This window comes from Mytilus galloprovincialis, chromosome 3, assembly GCF_965363235.1.
Source record: "Mytilus galloprovincialis chromosome 3, xbMytGall1.hap1.1, whole genome shotgun sequence".
In the NCBI taxonomy this organism is placed as follows: domain Eukaryota; kingdom Metazoa; phylum Mollusca; class Bivalvia; order Mytilida; family Mytilidae; genus Mytilus; species Mytilus galloprovincialis.
The window spans coordinates 85222823-85244396 of NC_134840.1; the positions used below are offsets into that span (position 1 = coordinate 85222823).

Below are 21574 nucleotides of genomic sequence, written 5' to 3' on the forward strand. Positions count from 1 at the left end.
ATGTTGTTATTCACAGGTGACCTATCTTTACATTAAAAGTTGTTGTTACTGTACTTCCTATAACAAAGTTATTCAAGTGTTTTTCTCATCAAACTCGTTCACAAAAGCATCGAGATAAAATTACAATTGCAAGATATTAACCACTGTATCAAATCCACATGGTGTGCTACTTCTTTGTTATGGAAATACCAAGGTAGATTATAAAATATATATCTAAAACATATCCACGGTAAATCTGGTAAATCGAGTTAGCTGAGGTATAACTAATATGTCTGACTGTCTCTAAATATCTCAACGGTTCCCACACTTAATTCACATTTTGTCCTTGTGTCTCTTACACAAAAGAAATAAAGAAAATTTCAAACAAATTGAAAATCCAAAGTCTTTAATCTCAAATAATCTTCCTTAGTTCAATATAATGATTTAAAAACAATTAAATTTCACAACCAAGAGTTATCTTTCTTTCTTTATATATAAAATCTAATAAATTCTAATGTATCTTGCTTGATACATTATATACAATTGTTTATCTATTTAATCATCATTTATTAAAAAAAGAAAGTTTGCCAATAATTCGATACAAACATGTCAAACCTGAGAGAAAAATATGGTGATAATAAAAAATATCAAATATTCCTACAACAGCTGATATTGATCCTGTGCAACTCAGGAATGTATATACTATATAGACCAGATATATCTAGTAATGACCAATTTAGTACTACAACTTCCTTCCTCTTCAATTAGGCTGCACAGACTCTCTGTCCTCATAAAATACACTATAAAAATGTGCAATTGGTAAAGAAGAGACATTGTGTATTAACTTATAGCATAAAATTAGTACAAGCAATAGACACACCAACTCAAGAGCAAAGGAATGGAACGGCCCTTTTATGGCTATTCTTCATATTAAGTCACAATGAGTCCAGTATTCTTGATTATTTTTTTTTTTTTTTAAACATATACAGTAGTATTAAATTAAGCATTTTGGGAAGCAAAATTGTACATGACAAAGTAGAAAATTCGTAAGGGTTCCACGGAACCCAGTGTCTCGCCTACTTTTGCTGTTAATCGCAGACTCAACAAAAATGAGGAAAAACATCAATAAAAATTTCCCTCTCGATACTGTCTTTTGATTGAAAGAAGCTTCCAAGTTTGGTAAAAAAATCCAGGATAGTTTATGAATCTAATAAATGTTTTATAAACTTTAACTGCAGACTGTATGTAATAATAACTGGAAGAAAAACTAAGTCTATTTATCAGTAAAATACGGAAAAAGTGAATTAGTCCATTTATAAGTAAAATATGGAAAAGTGGAAATTTATATTTTTGCAAAATTTTCTTCTTGATACATGTACTATCTTATGATCTTATGATCATAAACAAGCTTCTGTTTAAGTTTGGTTCAAATCAAGGATATTTATGAAAGTTATTAAAATTTTAAAAACTTTAACCACAGAGTGAATGTAATGTTTCCTCGCAGAAAAACTAAGTCCATTTATAAGTAAAATACGGAAAAGTGGAAATTTATTTTTACAAAATTTTCTTCTTGATACTATCTAATGATCATAAACAAGCTTCTGTCCAAGTTTGGTACAAATCAAGGATAGTTTATGAAAGTTATTAAAATTTTAAAAACTTAAACCACAGAGTGAATGTAATGTTTCGTCACAGACAAACTAAGTCCATTTATAAGTAAAATACGGAAAAAACGGAATTTTTTTTTACAAATTTTACTTCTGGATACTTTCTTATGATCATAAACAAGCTTCTGTCCAAGTTTGGTAGAAATTCAGTATAGTTTAAGAAAGTTATTAAAATTTCAAAAACTTTAACCACAGAGTTTTGTGGACGCTGCCGACGACGACGGAATGTAGGATCGCTTAGTCTCGCTTTTTCGACTAAAGTCGAAGGCTCGACAAAAACCACACTTTTTGACATCAGCAGGAAAAGAAACAGTTAAATTTTCGTAAATGGCTCCTGACTGTAAAATCAAAGGTTTAAATCCCCAGTAAATATGTACCCATAAACATCAGTTTAAGCTGAATACACATCTTTTATATCACCCATATTGTTATAAACTCTTGTGTAGAATTTTATAGACTATAACCATACACCTGTAAATTGTACCATAATTGTCAGATATTTAAATATAAAAGATGACAAAAGAACAGGACTACACTTTAATGGCTACATAATAACAGTCCAGAGGGGGAATTGAGTGTGATAACAGGATATGATACGTGTTAAGATCCTATGATAATGTCATCAGGTTCCTTGGTTTTCAACACAGAAGTCTGCAAAGGCAACATCTGTCATGTGCAAAGAAATGTTATTTCAGTGACTAAGCTCATGAGCAAATCAAAAACAAAAGTTCTAATAATATGATCCCCCTTTACAACTGAAATTATGCATGTGTCAACCCATTACTTTGAAAAAAGCTCAATTTTATTATAAATGTACATTGAATTTTATCCAGTAATTGGCTATAAAAATATAAGGATGTAAACTAAAAAGAAAATTGCCTGGGTGAAAATTGGATAAATATATGGGTAAAACCTCATGAATGCCAACTATTTCATAAAAAACACAGTGATTTTATTACCTAACAACTACTTAAATAGCTCTTGATTCAATTCAAATTGACGTGAAAAATAACAAGAAAATAGGTTAACCCATGTAGGGTTTCAATTGACGTTATATGATTTTAAAACCTGTATTTAAGTAAATATTCACCATCTCATCCTTTTGATCTTTGGCAGATATTTGTCTTATTATATATAATATGTTTACATGGTATATATATTGTATAAGACTATTCAAACATACTTGACCTAAACTTTTAATGAACTAGCTAATAGTAGTTATAACAACCTACATCACAGGTCAAGTAGAGTTTGCTTTATTCATCTTTCACAGTAGGCACACAGTCAACCCTGATATCCACTCACATGCTTATTCTTTTATTAAAAGTATTGAACATAAAAGCTTATCTAAATACATGTAAGGATTGTTTTCTACAATTTTAATAGCCACATGTTTTCCTCCAAAGGGGAGACAAATTAAACAAGTTACATATTTTCTCTACACTATAACCACTTCCACAATGGAAAGGTTCGAAAAGCAAAGTCTACATGATCTGTGGTGAACTTATAAATGTTGTATATGGAGGCATAATGATTGTAGCCAGTGGAAGCTATCTAAGATTACTGAATATATATCAAATGTAGATACAATGTATATGGGGTACCAGTTAAATTGGTAGCTTATCAAAACTTGTGGTTTACCCCTGAATAGTTTAATAAACAATGTAACCTGCAAGCTATGGCAGTATAGAAGAAGGTAGTTTATTAAAGGGGTTAAATTTTATTCTTCAAGATTGCTTTGGTTTCTTAAGAAAAATTTAAAATCGTATCCTTTTTCTCATCAACGTAGTTATCATCTGAAAACATTAGATTTGAAGCTTCAACTAAAGACACTAGATTTTTGTTCTGAAAGGTGAATATGAACTTTTCTGGAATTTCATATCATTTTGGCATCAAGATGTGCAGTATTAGTTAATGAGACAGCAACCAAACACACCAACAGCAAACACCTACAGAGGTCAACATACAGTCAAGTGTCTATACCAAATGTCAAGTCTTATTCCATTTAGATTCAAACTCAAGGTGAAAAAGACTAAACATTTTCAAACATTCAAAACACCTATCTAAAATTTTAAAGCTACTAATTAAGTTGTTTAGTCTACAAATTTTCTATTGAAGAAAAAGTAATTTTTTTTATTTGGTTTCACACAAGGAACTACTTATGTAGGTACAAATCTACGAGTTTAATAAATCTTACTTTACAAATAAGTAAGAATTTTATCAAGTTTTATTGATAGTATTGATCAAGGCTGTACAATGAGACCAGTGATACTACAGATTTAAAGGTCTTTAAACATAGGGTTGCTAAGTACCTTTACTTAACCTGACGATACACATATTGATAGACTTCTAGGTCAAATATCACATTTTTTTTCTCTCACTTTAATATAAGTATAAGTTGACAACAAGGTGTATTTGAAAAGTAAAGTTCTGCTTTCTGCAGTAGGTGACAATTTTTTTTGGTCAGGTAAATGCTACTGGTCTTGGCAATAGGTGCTTCAGTCATTTCAAAGAATAACATTTTCTTAAGACAATGACTAAGGATTATTTTTTTCCTGCAAGTCTGTCACATTTATCTTCTACTGTGCTTCCAATTATCTCTTAAAGGTCCTAAAACAGGACTTTACTGTGCTTATATTTTCTTGTCATTGCCAATATATCTGTTTTCATAAATGGCAAATATTCTCTAGACTAACAACTAAGCTAACTAGACATTTTTTTACGCTGAGTGAGCTTAAGACTCTTTTTCTAATCTAAATTAAATTCATCAACTTAAAACCATAAATGTCATTCACAAAACAATTTGATTGACTACATGTACATGTAAATGTAATACACTTTACCCATATTTTTTATATATATATCAGATACTGATGGCTTGTATACATTAGTCTGACCTTATGTGACCTTTGATTAGTGTAAACATAAATCACTATCAAATATATAAAAAAATAAATCTTCACCAGAATAAAATGAACTAAAAATCCTTGGAAACCCTTTCCAAAAATTATATTTGGATGTAAAAACCTGTCCAAAACTAAATAAAACATGAAGGGATATTAAAATTTCTAAAAATAACAGAATAAGAAAGGAAAGAATCTAAAGAAATATATATAATACCTTCCATGATGTTGGCCTTTTGGCTCGCCTACGAATTCGGATCTTAAATATCAAAAACTTATTTTTAAGAAAATAATGATATCTATTTAAAGATGTGATAAAGTTACTAAATATACACATTGAGACCATTTGAGTTGAAGTTACGGGAGAGATTGTCTGAAATAACACTTTGATCTAGACAAATGACATACTTCTGTTTACTTAATGCATAAGGATATCTTCATTTTAAACTTAAAATGCCAGCTTCATGTAAAGTCCTTGTTGGATTTAAATAAAGACTTAAATGAACTTTTAACCAGATGCTCCGCAGGGCGTAGCTTTATACGACCGCAGAGGTTGAACCCTGAACGGTTGGGGCAAGTATGGACACAACATTCAAGCTGGATTCAGCTCTAAATTTGGATTGTAATTAAATAGTTGACACAGCATAGGTTTCTGACACAGAATGAATGTGTTCTAATGAACTTAAAATTTTTGTTTTCTCTTAGAGCAATCCACTATGCTGTTGAATATTAATCCTCTCAAAAAAATGTTTGAAGAAATTTTCTTTTTATTTATGAAATTTCAAATGAGAAAAATTGAACCCAATTTTTTAATCACATCCCCCTTTCCCTTATTCAAAAACTAATCTCAATTAAAATATTCTAATGGAGTTTGCAACAATAACTACTCATTTAAATACATCATATAATATTAAGATGTAAAAAAACTGCTTGTTATCACTGAATGGTAAAGATTATTTAAATTTATCAGTTGGTAGTAAAAAGTGAATATACAATAGATTGTGTATAACCAAGATTTAAGTTGATTCTGGACAAAGAAAGATAACTCCAATTAAAAAAAAATTCTTGCAATAAGATATTTCTTGCTTACTGTTCTGGACAAAGAAAGATAACTCTAATTAAAAAAAAAATTTGCTATTTCACAATATTCTGAAATTAGATATTTCTTGCCATTGCACAATACTGTGCAATTGAAAAGACTTGCTATTGCACAATACTTAATATAATAATTTTAGATCCTGATTTAAACCAACTTGAAAACTGGGCCCATAATCAAAAATCTAAGTACATGTTTAGATTCAGCATATCAAAGAGGCCCAAGAATTTAATTTTTGTTAAAATCAAACTTAGTTTAATTTGGACCCTTTGGACCTTAATGTAGGCCAATTTGAAAACGGGACCAAAAATGAAGAATCTACATATACAGTTAGATTTGGCATATCAAAGAACCCCATTTATTCAATTTTTGATGAAATCAAATAAAGTTTAATTTTGGACCCAGATTTGGACCAACTTGAAAACTGGGCCAATAATCAAGAATCTAAGTACATTTTTAGATTCAACATATCAAAGAACCCAACCGATTCATTTTTTGTCAAAATCAAACTAAGATTAATTTTGGACCCTTTGGACCTTAATGTAGACCAATTTGAAAACATGACCAAAAGTTAAGAATCTACATACACAGTTAGATTCGGCATATCAAAGAACCCCAATTATTCAATTTTGATGAAATCAAACAAAGTTTAATTTTGGACCCTTTGGGCCCCTAATTCCTAAACTGTTCGGACCAAAACTCCCAAAATCAATACCAACCTTCCTTTTATGGTCATAAACCTTGTGTTTAAATTTCATAGATATCTATTTACTTATACTAACGTTATGGTGCGAAAACCAAGAAAAATGATTATTTGGGTCCCTTTTTGGCCCCTAATTCCTAAACTGTTGGGACCTAAACTCCCAAAATCAATACAAATCTTCCTTTTGTGGTCATAAACATTGTGTTTAAATTTCATTGATTTCTATTAACTTAAACTAAAGTTATTGTGCAAAAACCAAGAATAATGCTTATTTGGGCCCTTTTTTGGCCCCTAATTCCTAAACTGTTGAAACCAAAACTCCCAAAATCAATCCCAACCTTTCTTTTGTGGTCATAAACCTTGTGTAAAAATTTCATAGATTTCTATTAACTTAAACTAAAGTTATAGTGCGAAAACCAAGAAAATGCTTATTTGGGCCCTTTTTGGCCCCTAATTCCTAAAATGTTGGGACCAAAACTCCCAAAATCAATACCAACCTTCCTTTTATGGTCATAAACCTTGTGTTAAAATTTCATAGATTTCTATTCACTTTTACTAAAGTTAGAGTGCGAAAACTAAAAGTATTCGGACGACGACGACGACGACGACGACGCCAACGTGATAGCAATATACGACGAAATTTTTTTCAAAATTTGCGGTCGTATAAAAATGCAGTGCAAAATTTGCCCTTATTTGTTTGTGAAGGATATTACAAACCTTTGACCTTTATAAAGGTAATTTGTTGTAGAAGCTTGATAGTGCAAATATGTTTACTTTGTGCAGTTATTTAAGGATTAAGCCACACAAATTTGAATTCTAGATATTCGTTCTTGTATAGAGGAAGGAGGATTTAATCCATCTTTTGTAGATTTTCACTTTAACTGAAAGTTTTATGAAATATTCAAAATTATTAAATTAAATTTGAAAATAGAGAAAAATATCCTTGTATAGAGCAGGTGAGATGAGAAAAATGGAGTGTGAATTAAATCCATTGTCAAATTATACTAACCCCATCTTCAACGATTTTGAGTTCTGTCAAAATATCACTGCCAACTTCAACATCAAGGCTTTCAGCCACTGGTCCACATGTCCTAACCTTCTCTAACTCATCAATCTGGTCTTCAATATCTTCTAATTTAACATCACCATTTTCTACAGTATCCTGATTTTTTATACCAGATTCATTACTGGTCTGAGACAGATAATTATCCGTAATACCGAATGCTTTGTCAATATCTTCCCTAGCCTTTTCCTCCTCTTCCTTTGGTTTAGCGTCAGCCTCAATAGTATATGTCCCTGATTCACTAACATTGTCTTCTTCAGGTTTTTTAGGGGCTTCAACAGGGATAATTTTAGCAGGAACAGGCTCCTCTTTTTCTGTCGGTATCTTTTTAAGAAGGGGCTGACGTGTGATTTTTTTAGGAGTACTGGTATCCTTGGCATTGTCTTTACCAAATTCATACAGTTTAGCTTCTCTATACAGAGCATGCTCGGTGAATCTATCACTTTTAGGCGATTTCAATGGTGATTTGGTTGTACCAGAAGAAAACATTTTATCTATTAAATATGAAGCACTTTCATTCACCTCAGGTTCAAGTTTAACTTCACTTTCTTTGGTTTTTAATGATTTTCCCCTTGTTAATCCTCCTGATGAAAGCTTTCTTTTCTGATTATCTGAAAAAAGAATACAGTTATAGTCAGTCCAAATGATATCAAGCATGGCTGAAGATCTAATAAAAAGTTTTTAAATATAATTTTACATGAAATACTAAAACATGAACTAGTTGCTACATTGTCAAACTGCTTTACCTTCATAAGTATGACCAGCATCTTTTAACATTTAGTCATAGCAATATTAAAGGACATCATCTAAAGGGCTCATGTCGTAAATATCTTTGTATTTCTAAACAAAATAATGGTTTTATTTTCTTAATGTTTTACACCTCCTTTTTGCTATGACCCAAAAGTCTAGAAAAATTTGCATGCATGTTTCCAATTTTAGTTATGTAAAATGTCCTTCAATTCTTTTATTCTGGTCTGAAAAGTAGATATTTGATAGTATCAGTTGAAATTTTTTCAAGTTCTCTTTATTGAGAACCATATCAAGCTTAACAAATAAAATAGGCAGCTACCTATTGTTGAAGACTATAGATTGATTTCTTGATGACTTTTTAGTTATGTAGTTGTGTAAGGTTGCTGTCAAATTAACATAAATCTCAAATTTTCCATTATCATCAAAAATATTAAATGACTAAACAGAATTTATATCTGTTAAAAGTAAACAAAATTTACTAGTAAATTTGAATGAAAATATCACCTTTTATTGTATGACTAGTTTTAGATTCCTCCCTATAATCACTAGCACCACTGGAATTCCGACGCATAGGTTTTCTGGCCTTGTCTGAAGACTCCCACAATTCATCTATCTTTTTCTGTCGAGCAGGCGATGATCCTCTTGATGAGCTCTTCCTTGTTGGTGAAGATCCTCTTGATGAACTTTTCTGTGAATAAAATTATATTTTCACAATCAAAGGGAAATAACTGTAAGTAATATTTTGAATATAATTTTGAATTCAAGTTTATTTTATGTTTATCCATGTTATCTATGTACCTTTGTTGGATGGTATTTAACATTCAATTTCTTAAAACTTTTTAACATTTTATAAAGTTGCAGGAATAAAAGTGCCATGTTAAACCATTGACCTTTAGCAAGTTAATGACAACTCCAATTACACAGATAGAGTATACTTGCCACTTTTGCAATAATATTATACTCGTAATATTTGTTAGAGCCTAACAATAATTTTTTTTTTTTTTTTTTTTTTTTTTTAAATAAACCCATTAAGACCAGTCTTCTGACAGAGCCATAAAAAACAGATGTTGTTCAATGTCCTTTGTTGATGAGGTTCATAAATGTTTCTTTGATTTTTATATATGATAGAGTTTTGGTTTTTTATGTTGTTTTACACAAGTCATTTTGTGGCCCTTTATAGCTTGCTGTTCAGTGTGAGCGAACACTTTGTGTTTCAATTCATTTGAAAATGTATAAATACGCTTCGTGATTTTTTTCACTAGTTTTATAGATCTACTAAAATACATACCTCTTCTTTAAAAGAGTCCTCTGATGATTTAGAAGCTCTCTTATCAGTACGACCTCTGAAACTTCTTCGTACTTTGGATGGCATGAAATCTTCTAGTTTTCCACTGATATTCATTTTAGGTGATTCTTCGTCAAATTCAACGGTAAAGGCCATACTAATGCTGCCATCTGCAGGTTTGGGTGCACAAGTTGAGACAGAATTTTTTTCGGGAGACTCAGGTGTGTCCATTTCACTGGTTTTTTGAGATATTAAACTGTCTTTTGATAAAATTGATGCTTTGCTATTGTCAATTTCACTAGGAGGACTACTTTCACTTATTCCTACATTGTTCTGAAGACTTAAATTGGATGGTTTTTCTGAATTAGAATCTGGAAATAAACCAAAGATAAAATGAATTACTTCATAAATTGTTATCAAATATATTGTGCTACAACAAGTCAAAATAAATTTCATTGCATAGTATTCATATTTTTTAAATATACTTTATGTTTCTAAATGAAAAGTCTTTTTTATCAGACAACAAGATGTAAAACAGTCTGTGGAAACTTGTTTTAAAAAGTTAGATAAACCAGTAATTATACTAGATGTTTTTTGCTTTAGTGTAATTCAGCCTTGAAAAGTTGCTCTCTGTCATATAAATTCAACCAGCATTCAATTTCCGGGAGAATATAATCCATATGTTATAACTGAAAACCAGAAAACATGGTTAACCTTCAATCATACAGACAAAACCTTGTTTACTTGTAATTGGCTGTTTGAAAATGACTGATTTAACTTGTCTCCCTACTTTCCCCAATAATCAGAAAAGACTTAATCAATAAGCAAAATTACTTTATTTGCTATATAATGGTCTACATCTTTTTTAGAAACATATTAACATTATTCTTTCACAAAAATTTGACTAGAAAAGCAGATAATCAGTTGTTCAAATAGACCACTTTCGAGTTATGTCCTTCACCAGAAAACTTCGTCAATTTTGTGCCCCTTTGTGATGTCATTTAGAGTCCCTGCTCTATTAAAGTTCATCAAGTGTCTTTGTGATCCACATTATGCAGGATAAACAAGAAATAATATTTGTTCGGTGAGAACTCAATCACAATTCTCTAATGACAGCAGTGCTAAATATCAAGTTTAAGAATTTAATTTGTTGAATCATAAGTGCAATTTAGGAAATCATAGTTTTTCAACCACTGGCTCAACATAGATATGGAAGTGAGGGTGCCTCTAGATGCACGAATGATGTTCAGTAAAATCAAAGTTTTTAACAGAAATGCAACAAACTTGAAAGTTGATGTTTTCTTTTATCTTCACTATTGAAGTCATATGATACTTCAAATAAAAAAAAAAATGAATATGTTTTGAATGCTTGAATGGCTACGTTTTACTATGGACTTTCTTGAAAAAGAAAATCCTTTATCTTATCAAAATTTTCAAAATGTACCTATATTGAATTACTGTCTACTCTTCCTACAATTTACTGATATCTTTCCTCAAACAGGGACCCTTAACTACGAGATCCTCGTTACAACTTTGGTCACTGCACAGCAAAAGTGTGATGAAATATGTCAACCTGATACTGGATGGACAAAAAAACAGACTAATGGACAAGCTAACTAACAGATGCATGAGCAAGAAGGAAAACATATAGCTTCCCTACATGCAGAATTGCTCATTTGGGTAGTATTTTCATGGCTTTTTTCAACACTTTTGTTTAGGTCACAATGTTGTCTATGTTTCTATGAGTAATGTCTTTTATTGCCCTTTTTTTTGGCTCAGATTTTAATACTTACTCCTGTCATAAGTCTCCTCCTCTCCCCACCAGTCTGGCTGTCCATACAGAGGAGTACACTTCTTAACAGTCTCTAATTCTGTAAAAGACAAAAAAAATTACCATAAGTTTGCCAGTACTTCATACAAGAAATAGACTTCAAAACATAAACAATATGTAAGTAATAAGTATATAACAAGTCTAGCATTCCATGAAGAAGAATACAATTCTTACTATTACATCTGTACTTCTAAAAGAAAACAGTAATTCATAATTGATTATTACATGTAATCCATCATTTTGGCTGTGTAAAGACTGCGCTAATCCAAATAGCAATCTGTATTTCTAAAAAAAATGAAAGTATCATTAAACATGTATACATATATCTATGAAAAATCTGAAACACTTTCCTGTATAATTTCCCCATATAACAAATTGAAATATTTGTTTACAGGAAACTAAAGAGCTAGTACTCAACAGTCATATACAGGAATTTTCACATTTTTATGTGAACTATGAACATTGGCAAAATTATTGACCTACTGGAGTCGTTCTGTTTTACATTCAAAACAAATACAAAACAAGGTATGCTAATTGAAAACAGGTTTTTCTTACCCAATTTCATATTCAGACCAGTATCTGAAATTCATTTCCATATATCTGTTTTAAAATTGAAATAATATCTGCCAGTGTTTATTTTTAAATCCTAAACAACCGTGTTTATTTTGAAATAATAGAGTATAAATGAATCCTATTATTCAAGTTTAAACTTCTAAAATTATCCCATATTATATATAATCTAACAGTTAGTAAGACTTGCTCCAATAACTTTCAACAGTAGTGAAAGGCTGTGAATGATTTTGAACAATAAAATTTGATCTTCATTTCGTCTTTTGTTGTTGTAATCAACACTTCAAAGCAATGAAATATACATCAAAAATACTAATTTAGTATATTCAAACAATTAATTAAGTGCTTGAAAACTACTTACAAAATATCAAATTTCATTTATAACACATTAAGTTTTTCAGTATATTTATAAGGTGAAAAATTTAATTAAGTTATTGAAAATTACATAAATATATACAAGCTTTTTTAATTTACTTATGGAGAAAAGTTTTAGACAATATGGCAATGTTACAGCAACCTAACAAAAGGAACAAAAGATATTTAAAAGGTCAACTTACATTATTTTACAAAATGTTAAGCTTTAAATATCCTCAAGTTAAAAAATGTTATGAATAAATTATCAGAAACTTTATAAGAACTAACATTTAAACTAAATTCCAGAAGAGACATAAAAATATAAAATATGATATGACAAATGAAAACTGTTGATAAGGTTCCCATTTTTATGACATGGCAATGTAGCAGGGTTAAGATAGTTGTTTTTAGATCTCAAAAACACATTGTGAATGTATTACTTCACTGATTTTCATGAAATATATACTATCTCCAAGAGAAGTTAGTTGAATCTTATGATAATTTCATAATTTTTTTTTACATCTTGGTTTTTTGAGAGATGTTCACTTATTTTCTTCAATTTCCTAGAAATTCCATTTTAGAATCTAAATATTCAAACATTTAATCGAACAAAAATTAAGACACCATGCACCACTTGCAATATTTATATGTGTTTTAATCAGTCTCTTGTAACTCTTTTTAGAGTGGCTTATGTTTATACATTTATATGTTTTAGATGTATGTACATAAGGTGAGACTTTTTAAATAAAGTATTTGTCTTGTTTTGTCTTGCAATATCACATATTCATGTTTGATGAGCAGCAACAACTGGGTCAAAGAGGTAATTTGGATTTTATTCTAAAAGTTCAATTCAAAATGGAGAAGTATATAGCTGCCTATAATTGCTTACATCCACTTCATTTGATCTCTGGTGGATACTTGTCTAATAAGCAATCATACGACATCTCCTTATTTTTATATCAAGTAAGTTTCACGTTGATGTGACTCATAGTACATTAAACCGAACTTTAACTTGAAAACATACTAAGACACAGATCAGAAAAAAAGCCCCTTTACTATTGTAGGTAGAGCCAAAGTGGCCAGATTGGTATTTGAGCTACTGTATCACTAGCATGTCAAAGCTGAGGTTGTGCATTCAACCCAAATCTTATTTGATTAGGAATGGCAGTTTTTTCTACCATAGGTCAGTGCTTCTCTCTGGCACTCTAGCTTCCTCCATAGAGAATACTGACCACAACAACATAGCGCAATAGTGATGGTAGTTGTGTTAAGCACCAACCAATCCTTCAATCAACTATTGAAGGCAGGGCATAAAAATATCAGTTGTTGAACTCAATTTCGATCAACATCTGATTAAACTGTATTGAATCTGAAGGGAAACCACCTAAAAGAAGATTTTTGACAACAACAACTTTTACTTTAATGCCTATTGATTCTTCAATAAATCAAATTGTACTGATCAGTTGATAGGAAAAATGTGCTACACATGTATGATTTAGGTTGTAGCAAAAATGTATTTATTCATGCTTGTTATCTTTTGATTTGGTTCTGTTTAACAGTACTTATCCGTTTCTAGTATTTTCTAATCCTTTCTTTACTATTTTTGTTGAAATAGATTGGAGATTCAGACTTTAACACTGCATATTCAAGAGTGCATGTCTTTTCTCTTTATGGTGAATCATCATTCATAATTTTCTCCCCAAACCTGTTTATTTACATACACTATTGATTTTTAAGATCACCTTTGAATGATAAAACTAAATATGAATAATATAGGCTATACCATTAGAATTTTGATATTATTGCTGTAACTGTGATTTACTTTCATGTATTATTTCCCCAATGTATTTATTGATTTTTACCGGAAATTGTATTTTACAACAATTTACAAAACTGTGCATGTTTACATTAAATATGTTGAAAGTGTCTATTCAATGTAATCCCTTTTGAATGATGACATACGTCTTACCGAAAATTTAGAAAATTATTCTCTGATTCAACCATTATCCAGGACACAAAGTTATCTTCCCGTATGTTTACCATGCCCTTGTCAATAACACTTTTTCCCACAAATGACATTTCCGATATATTATCTAAAACCACCATAACTTACCCTAATGAGTTAAAAATGGGCCATAATAATGCCTAATAGTAGTCCATTTTCTGTCAATAATTGCCCTCCTTATCACACATAATCCATTGTTATATATTTCTGTCCTTGATCAAAAATTATAGCAAATGTACAAGTAGTAGACTTACAATCAAGGTTGAGACCGTATGGAAGACCGCCAACTTGTCATAGGAAATACACAATAAGTATAAATAATAAGTCTAGGTCGAAATCTATTATAGATAGCGATTCTATTTAAATATCAATAATTCTTGTCAGATTTTAAAGTTCAAATGGCTTTTTATTGTTTATGCATGATCGGTCAGTTGTCTAGGTTTTAAGAAGGTTACAAATCAAAGTTTATATTCCCATAATCTTAAATGTATATTTCTCATCTTTCATATATATACAAATCAATTACAAAACTTAATGTGATTCATTGATAAAACTTATTGAAATTTTCTTCAAACGTAAAATATGAATGAAGTTTTACGTATATGTAAGTTTTATGATTGATTGAAACATAATAGACCCACAATTAACAAATCACATCAAATATAATTATCAAACATAAAATATAGTATTTAATTTCTTTTACTAACATGTTATGAATGATGTGATATTGTCGTAGGTTATTTGACCGTTCTATAGAGTGGTTACATTACACATTAGCAGGAGGCCCCCTTTTGTCAAGTGTTCAAGGAGCTATGATTAATAGACAAGAGCGATCCTGATCCTAAATTAAGTAGGTAACTAAAATATTTATCAATAGGCAGTTAATATATTATCAGGTGACTACTCAAATATCACATTCAATGTGTGTTCATTTCAGAATGAACGGTACCAATAATGGGACGTGATCGATTACGAAATTCAAACCTTTGACCCTGAAATTTTATCCTTTTAGATTAAGTACATATATAGTTGCCAGGTAGGTCTTCTGATTGACTATGAAGATGTTTGTTTACATGTATGGTAAATACAAACAATCAAAATTACATCACAAAGTTCAATAAAACTTTAAAAGTCTGAAAATGTTACGAACTTTCTAGAATTATATGATTAAGTAGTTCTTTAGAGGGATATTTATTGAGAAAGTATTACTTAAGTATCCAAATATTGAACAAAAACTCAAGATTATTATGTGTCAACATAAAAAGGCAGCAACAGTCGATTACATAATTTCCATCTCCTTAGTTTTTATATACAAAACTGCCATCATTTTTTATCCTCAGAAAACATACTGTAGAGTGACTTTAATGTATGAGATAACAATTTTGTAGAAATCACTAAAGACTATTTTCTCATGAAAAAATTATTACTATGCTTTTCATTAACATAAATTGAAGGTTGTTTATCTCACCTACCCCCATGAAAACATTCTACCAAAAAACTTCTTTAATCACTAATTAACACCTCCTCAAAGTCAACTTCCTAAGAATACAACAACAAATGATGAAAAAACCTACCCCGAAAGACGAAATTTCCCTTAAAATCCAAGTAATCAACAAAATGTCCTATGGCATCAACATAAGAAGACAATCTATAGTTGGCCGTATCGTTATAGCACAGCGTTTTATTATATACCATTTATTTCCTATTGATGGGCTATATTGATTCTTCCTTAACATACTACAGAGGATTATATCTACCAAAATCCATATAACTTGACCAAATTTGTCATTTCTTCAATAAAATTTTTATGAGGATATAAAAAATTATGACAGATAAAAATGGCTTATGTACACCATCTGTGTTATTGGGACTTTACTTATCATCAAAGAAATATCTACAGTAGGTCAAGGTCAAACCTGTTCCTAGGTTGGAATGGGAGGTTTGAATATACCCCTTTAAATAACAATCACTTTTTAAAAGGAATATTTAAGAGTACTTTTAGAGAACAGTCTTGGAGTTAATCTTGTGATCTTTGATAACAGTTCCTCTCTGCAATGAAAATAAGACACAACAAAATACTTTTTTCAATGAATCAATATTATTAAAGTAAAATATGAAACCATAATTATAAAAATCAATCTGATCAATAAATTTTCCTTACACCATAAGAATTGTAAAGAACTCTTATGGTAAATAAGGGACACAACTCTAAACCCTATCCAAGGTAAATTATAGGTTTTTTCCACTGTATGTAAAAATTGCCAAAAAAAAAATTATACAGTACTTTTGTGATTTTAAAATAGAAATCTTGACATACATGTGTATCAGGATATATATTTTGAGGCCTTTAGAAAACAAAACGCTGGTTTGTAAAATATAAAACTACATCTTTTCATAAGGGGAGGTAAACAACGGTAAACTAAATTTAAATTGACCAATTTTGGTACAAAAAAGTAGATGTGGTATGATTGCCAGTAAGTCAACTATACCCCAGAGTTCAAATGACAAAGAACTAAGGAAACATAGCTTAAGAGTATCTAAAGACACTTTATAAATATGAAATGAGACATAAATTTTGGATGAACAGCTTTTTAAATTTTAGTTTCTTGTGTATTTTTTGGAGTTTAGTATGATGTCCATTTTCACTGAACTAGACACAACTAGTATATATTTTTGTTTAAGAGCCAGCTGAAGCACGTCTCTAGGTTTGGAGGTTTCTCGCTGTATTAAAGACCAATTGGTGACCTTCTGCTGTTGTCTGTTCTGTGGTCGGGTTGTTGTCTCTTTGACACATTCCCCATTTCCATTCTCAATTTTATTAAAGATTGTATTTGTGTATTGAAATTCAACTTCCATACTAACAAATCTGCAAAATTGCAGTCAAGGTCTTCTCCTTGATCTTATTCACTTTTTATCCAGAGATAAAAATACACATGTCTAGATATTGCTTAGTTTTAAGAAAATGCCTTGTAATGCATTCAAAATATTACAAAATGCATGTTGTGCAAACATTCTATTTGGCATACATGCAAATTACAGAGAGATAAAATTGGCAAAATGATGATTTTTAGGAATGTAAAGTGATATAAAATTAGATGTACCATTTCTTAAACTGATAAAAGCTTAAATCTGTCAAAGTACAAAAAATTAAATGATAATGTTCTGTAATAAATGACATAGTGCTATAGAAATAAATTTTAATATCTGTCTACATATTATTTGACGAAAGACATCTGAAATCAAACCCCATTTTCACTGTGGTTTGGGTTGCTCAGTGTTTATTTTTCTTTGAAGAGTTTTGAAGACTGATTATTCATGTTGTTTGCCTTTTCATAGTTTTTAGTTTTTGCCAAATATTTATTGCCCCTTTGGTAATGTCTGCCTCTTTTTTCTACTGCGCTATCTATACCATTTATTTGTGAGTAAGATACATCAATCATGCAGAAACCCAGAGACATAAATAACCAAAAGACACACAGGCATTTAGACTGGCTCGTAATGTATTTTCCTGCAAGTTGTCAATTATACAAATTTTTTATCAAGAGTTATCTGCAAAATTTAGGGAGTATGACTAGAGTGGATCTAAGATATTTTTCTCTATTCAACAGTCATTCATAATCTTGTAAATTTGGCTAGATCAATAGTACTATTATTTTCCTAACAACAAAAGAAAGTAGTAAAAATATTCATTTCAATAGAATAAATGTTGAGATACCGGTACTTGTATCTACAATGTATTATCTATTTAATCAAGGTTTTTTTTTTTATAAAAATGGCTGAATTTTGTTCCCATTAAAATATGCTGACTTCAGCTAATCATGGTAAAAAGACTTTCAAAGCATAGACCCAGAAATAATTAAATAGTAAGAGGATGAGCTAGAAAAACACATCTGGCATAGAAAGATTATTTTCAATATATAGTATACAGAACAAAGATTTTGCTATATAAGTCTTTGGTTAAAGCTCATACATTGACCTCTAAAAATCTACAGTCTTCACGCTGAGTGGCAGCCTTGGCAGCCCAGGCTTGTAAAATTGCTCTCAGGCCTGTAAAAATTATATCTACAGGCCAACAGAATCTAACTAAAAATTTTCAAAAATTGAGCTCCGGGCCTGTAGATTTAAAAGTTCATCGTGAAGACTGAATCTATAATGTAACTTGTGTAGTAAAATTGTTCTTTTTCTGGTCCCCTTTCATTCAGTTTTGATAGGTTTAGCTTTTATATGTCTTGTTCCCCTTTTATAGTTAAATTTAAACAATGTAAACATTTTAACATGTGGCAAAATCAACAAAGGGAGATGATTAAGCATATGAACAAATGTTTTTTTATGGATATAAAACAGAGAAAAGAATAGGTTATCAGCTTTTCTACACATTGATATCATTAAATATCAGCAGTGAGCCGCAATGTAAGAGAGTGCAGCAAAAGATCTAAAAGGAATCTCATTGTGTCAAGTTGTTGATATTCTAAGATATCTCTACACAGACAGTAATATATTCTGTTTATCATACTATTTCTAGCCTTTGCCACCATCCTTAAAGACTTTTAAGCTAATAACTTCTCCTGAGACATTGCCACTGATGATTTCTGCTCACATCCAAATGCTATGAAGCTTGAGATACAAGATTATAGAGCAACTGAGCAGGGTGATATATATAATGAGAAGGGCAATAATAATCAATATCTAACCTGGAGGAAGATTTTCTGGTATGCTGCCTTCACCCCTTAATATTCTGTGACCAGTTTCAGAATCATCAAAACTACTATTATCAGGGAAGAATGTGGCAATGTTTTGAGTATTTCTGACCCTCTTTCGAGGCCATGTATTGGAATCTTTTGTTTTGTCTCTGTGATGACTTGTGTGAATGTGGACCTCATCCTCAGCTTCTTCTTCCTCTAGATAAACATCTTTTCTTTCTCCTCCACATGTGTGGCATAATTTCTGTTCTGCTATACAGCCCTGAAAGAAAAAAATTAAATGAAACAATTGAATTCAATATTGTCAATAACGAAAGTGACACATTTACAATGTCCAACTAAATATTTTGGTACTCAGTTTATGAAAAAACAAGATGCGTGCAAATTTGCCAGTCAGCAAATATTGCATTTGCCAGTTGCCAAAATGACCTTTGGTAAACCATTCTTAAAAATTGGTTAAATTTTTTAATGTGTAATATAAGAGCGGAAATTTTTGAGTGTTTAAATGTACTCAAACTACTGTAAAACTGTATTCTACTTCTTATAAATTTAAGAAAATGTTTCGCATGGCAGAAGGAAATAGATTATAAGGAAAATTAAGCAACCATCACCATAGCCTATGACAATGCGCAACCTCTTGTTGCAGGTTACCTTGAAAGATGAGAATTAGATATTACAGTCTGTAATATTTCAATTGAATTCTACATTTTGAGAACATCACATACAAATCACTAGTCATCAAATTAAAGTGAAAGTTAAATCTTCTTTCTAGACATTTGGCTCTGAATGTTTTGTATGATTTTTCCTCATGCTGATTTTCTAGTTTTTCATAATTAAAAAGTCATCAGTCATTTGATCAACTGATGAATTTTGATCAGTTCCCAGACAAATATTCAAGCTTATATCATTTCTATTTTTTCATTATCATATGATTGGTAAACCACATAAGCACTTTTTGCTTTTTTGGAATGCAAAATACTGGGGTGCAATAAATAAGAATTGTAAATTGTGTAATATACCTACCATAATAGGTTGTATAGGAATATATACTCCTTCAAAAGCAGGCTTGTAATAAAAGGAATCATAATTAGAAAAGCAAGCTTACAAAACATGCTTTTAAAATAAGAAATGAAAATTGCATTACACCAGCAGATTTGGAAGGGTAGGCATAACATTTCATACAATAGCAGCATGCTTGTAACGTATAGAATGTATAATGGCACATAAGGAGGTTTGTAATAGGAATAATTTCACATATGCAGACTTGTTATGTACTGATTTTTTTTTATATATATATCAAAGCATGTAAACAGACATATATATATATAAAAAAAGAAGAATAAATGTAATATGAATACTATGATTGAATACTGCAATATATGATTGATTGTTGGTGTTTAACACCACTTTCAGCAGTCTATGCTATAACATGATGGCCATTTTGTATTTGTGTAGGAAGTTGGAAATACCAGAGAAAACCAAAAACCTTCATCAGGAAAAGTAGCAGTTCTAGTAAATCAAGATCAGAATCAAACACACCTGTGAGTTTAAAATTCACAACCCAGGCAGGCTAGTAATTTTATAGATGAACTACTAAGACCACTCAACCACTGAGGCTATATTGGAAGGTTTGTAATATAAGAAAGGAATAGTGACCTTTCATACAAACTTTCTCCTATACATACAATATCAAGTATTTCTTTTCAGGGGCTCAAAATTGTGTACCTATTTAACACCTTAGTACTTTTCTAACACTATTTTTAATATTTCTCTGTCTTAAAATGGTACTTTACTTAATAAAATAAAAGAACACAATGATTGTGTTGACAGTTCTCCCTTTTGAAACAGTATCTTGTATGAAAGACAAATTACATTATAAGCATCTTGAAAATTCTTCTTTATACATTACATGTATCCCTCTTTATAGAATATACACCTTCAGTGGTGGATCTAGAAGGGGGTCAGGCTGCCCTAAGAGGGTGTCTGCTCCAGTTATGCTTCAGTGATTCAGTGATAATCAAGAAAATTTAACCCACACAAGGGGTAACAGGCCTCCTCATTCAAGGGCTCCTGGATCTGCCTATACCATTTCAAAAGTACACTTCACCTACTTTTTCAGATGATAATATTCATTATCTAATTGTTATAGTAAGTAATAAGAAAGCTTGCCAAGTTTACATATTTAAAATCTCAAGAATTTAAAATTTAATATTCTTAAAATTTAATGCTCAGAAGGCAATTATTCTACATTGATAAATCCTAAAATGATCTACAAATAAAATTGTTTGTTGATACAATGGTTGTCTTTAATAAGTTCAATACATAGGTATTAGTTTAACAGATAAGCAATATCCTTTTAAAGTTGTTTGACAATGGTTTAGTTTGCCTACATATAACTTCCACCTTGAACTTTCTATGTAAATTTATTCATCTATACAAGAATGTAAAGTTGTCAAATAATCAACTCAATCTAGTAAATGTATACTTGTTAAATAAATTCATAGATGGTTACCGATTAATTTTTCCCCTTTTGTACACAATTTTGAGACTTTGTCCCATCAACCATCCATAAAAAAGAACTTATGGTACAAGTATTTTATGCTAGACTTTACAATAAATTGGCCATATTATACACTAAAATGCTGCAACTTTGTTTTTGTATTCTATT

General features: G+C 30.4%; 1 protein-coding gene across 10 annotated transcripts in view; it reads right to left on the reverse strand.

Moving 5' to 3' along the window:
- Positions 1-21574, reverse strand: part of LOC143069207 (uncharacterized) — a 77801-nt gene that overhangs the window by 23266 nt on the left and 32961 nt on the right. For 7 of the 10 annotated variants that reach the window (XM_076243728.1, XM_076243730.1, XM_076243724.1 and 4 more), the window contains 7 exons: positions 19930-19971; positions 18898-19168; positions 11240-11317; positions 9450-9817; positions 8666-8849; positions 7358-8022; positions 4767-4808 (listed from right to left, as the gene is read on the reverse strand). In XM_076243728.1, coding sequence (XP_076099843.1) covers positions 4767-4808; positions 7358-8022; positions 8666-8849; positions 9450-9817; positions 11240-11317; positions 18898-19168; positions 19930-19971 — 1650 coding nt within the window. Of the gene's footprint in view, positions 1-4766; positions 4809-7357; positions 8023-8665; positions 8850-9449; positions 9818-11239; positions 11318-11832; positions 11895-18897; positions 19169-19929; positions 19972-21574 lie in introns of those variants that run through there. The other 3 variants (XM_076243727.1, XM_076243726.1, XM_076243733.1) reach the window with 3 other exon arrangements.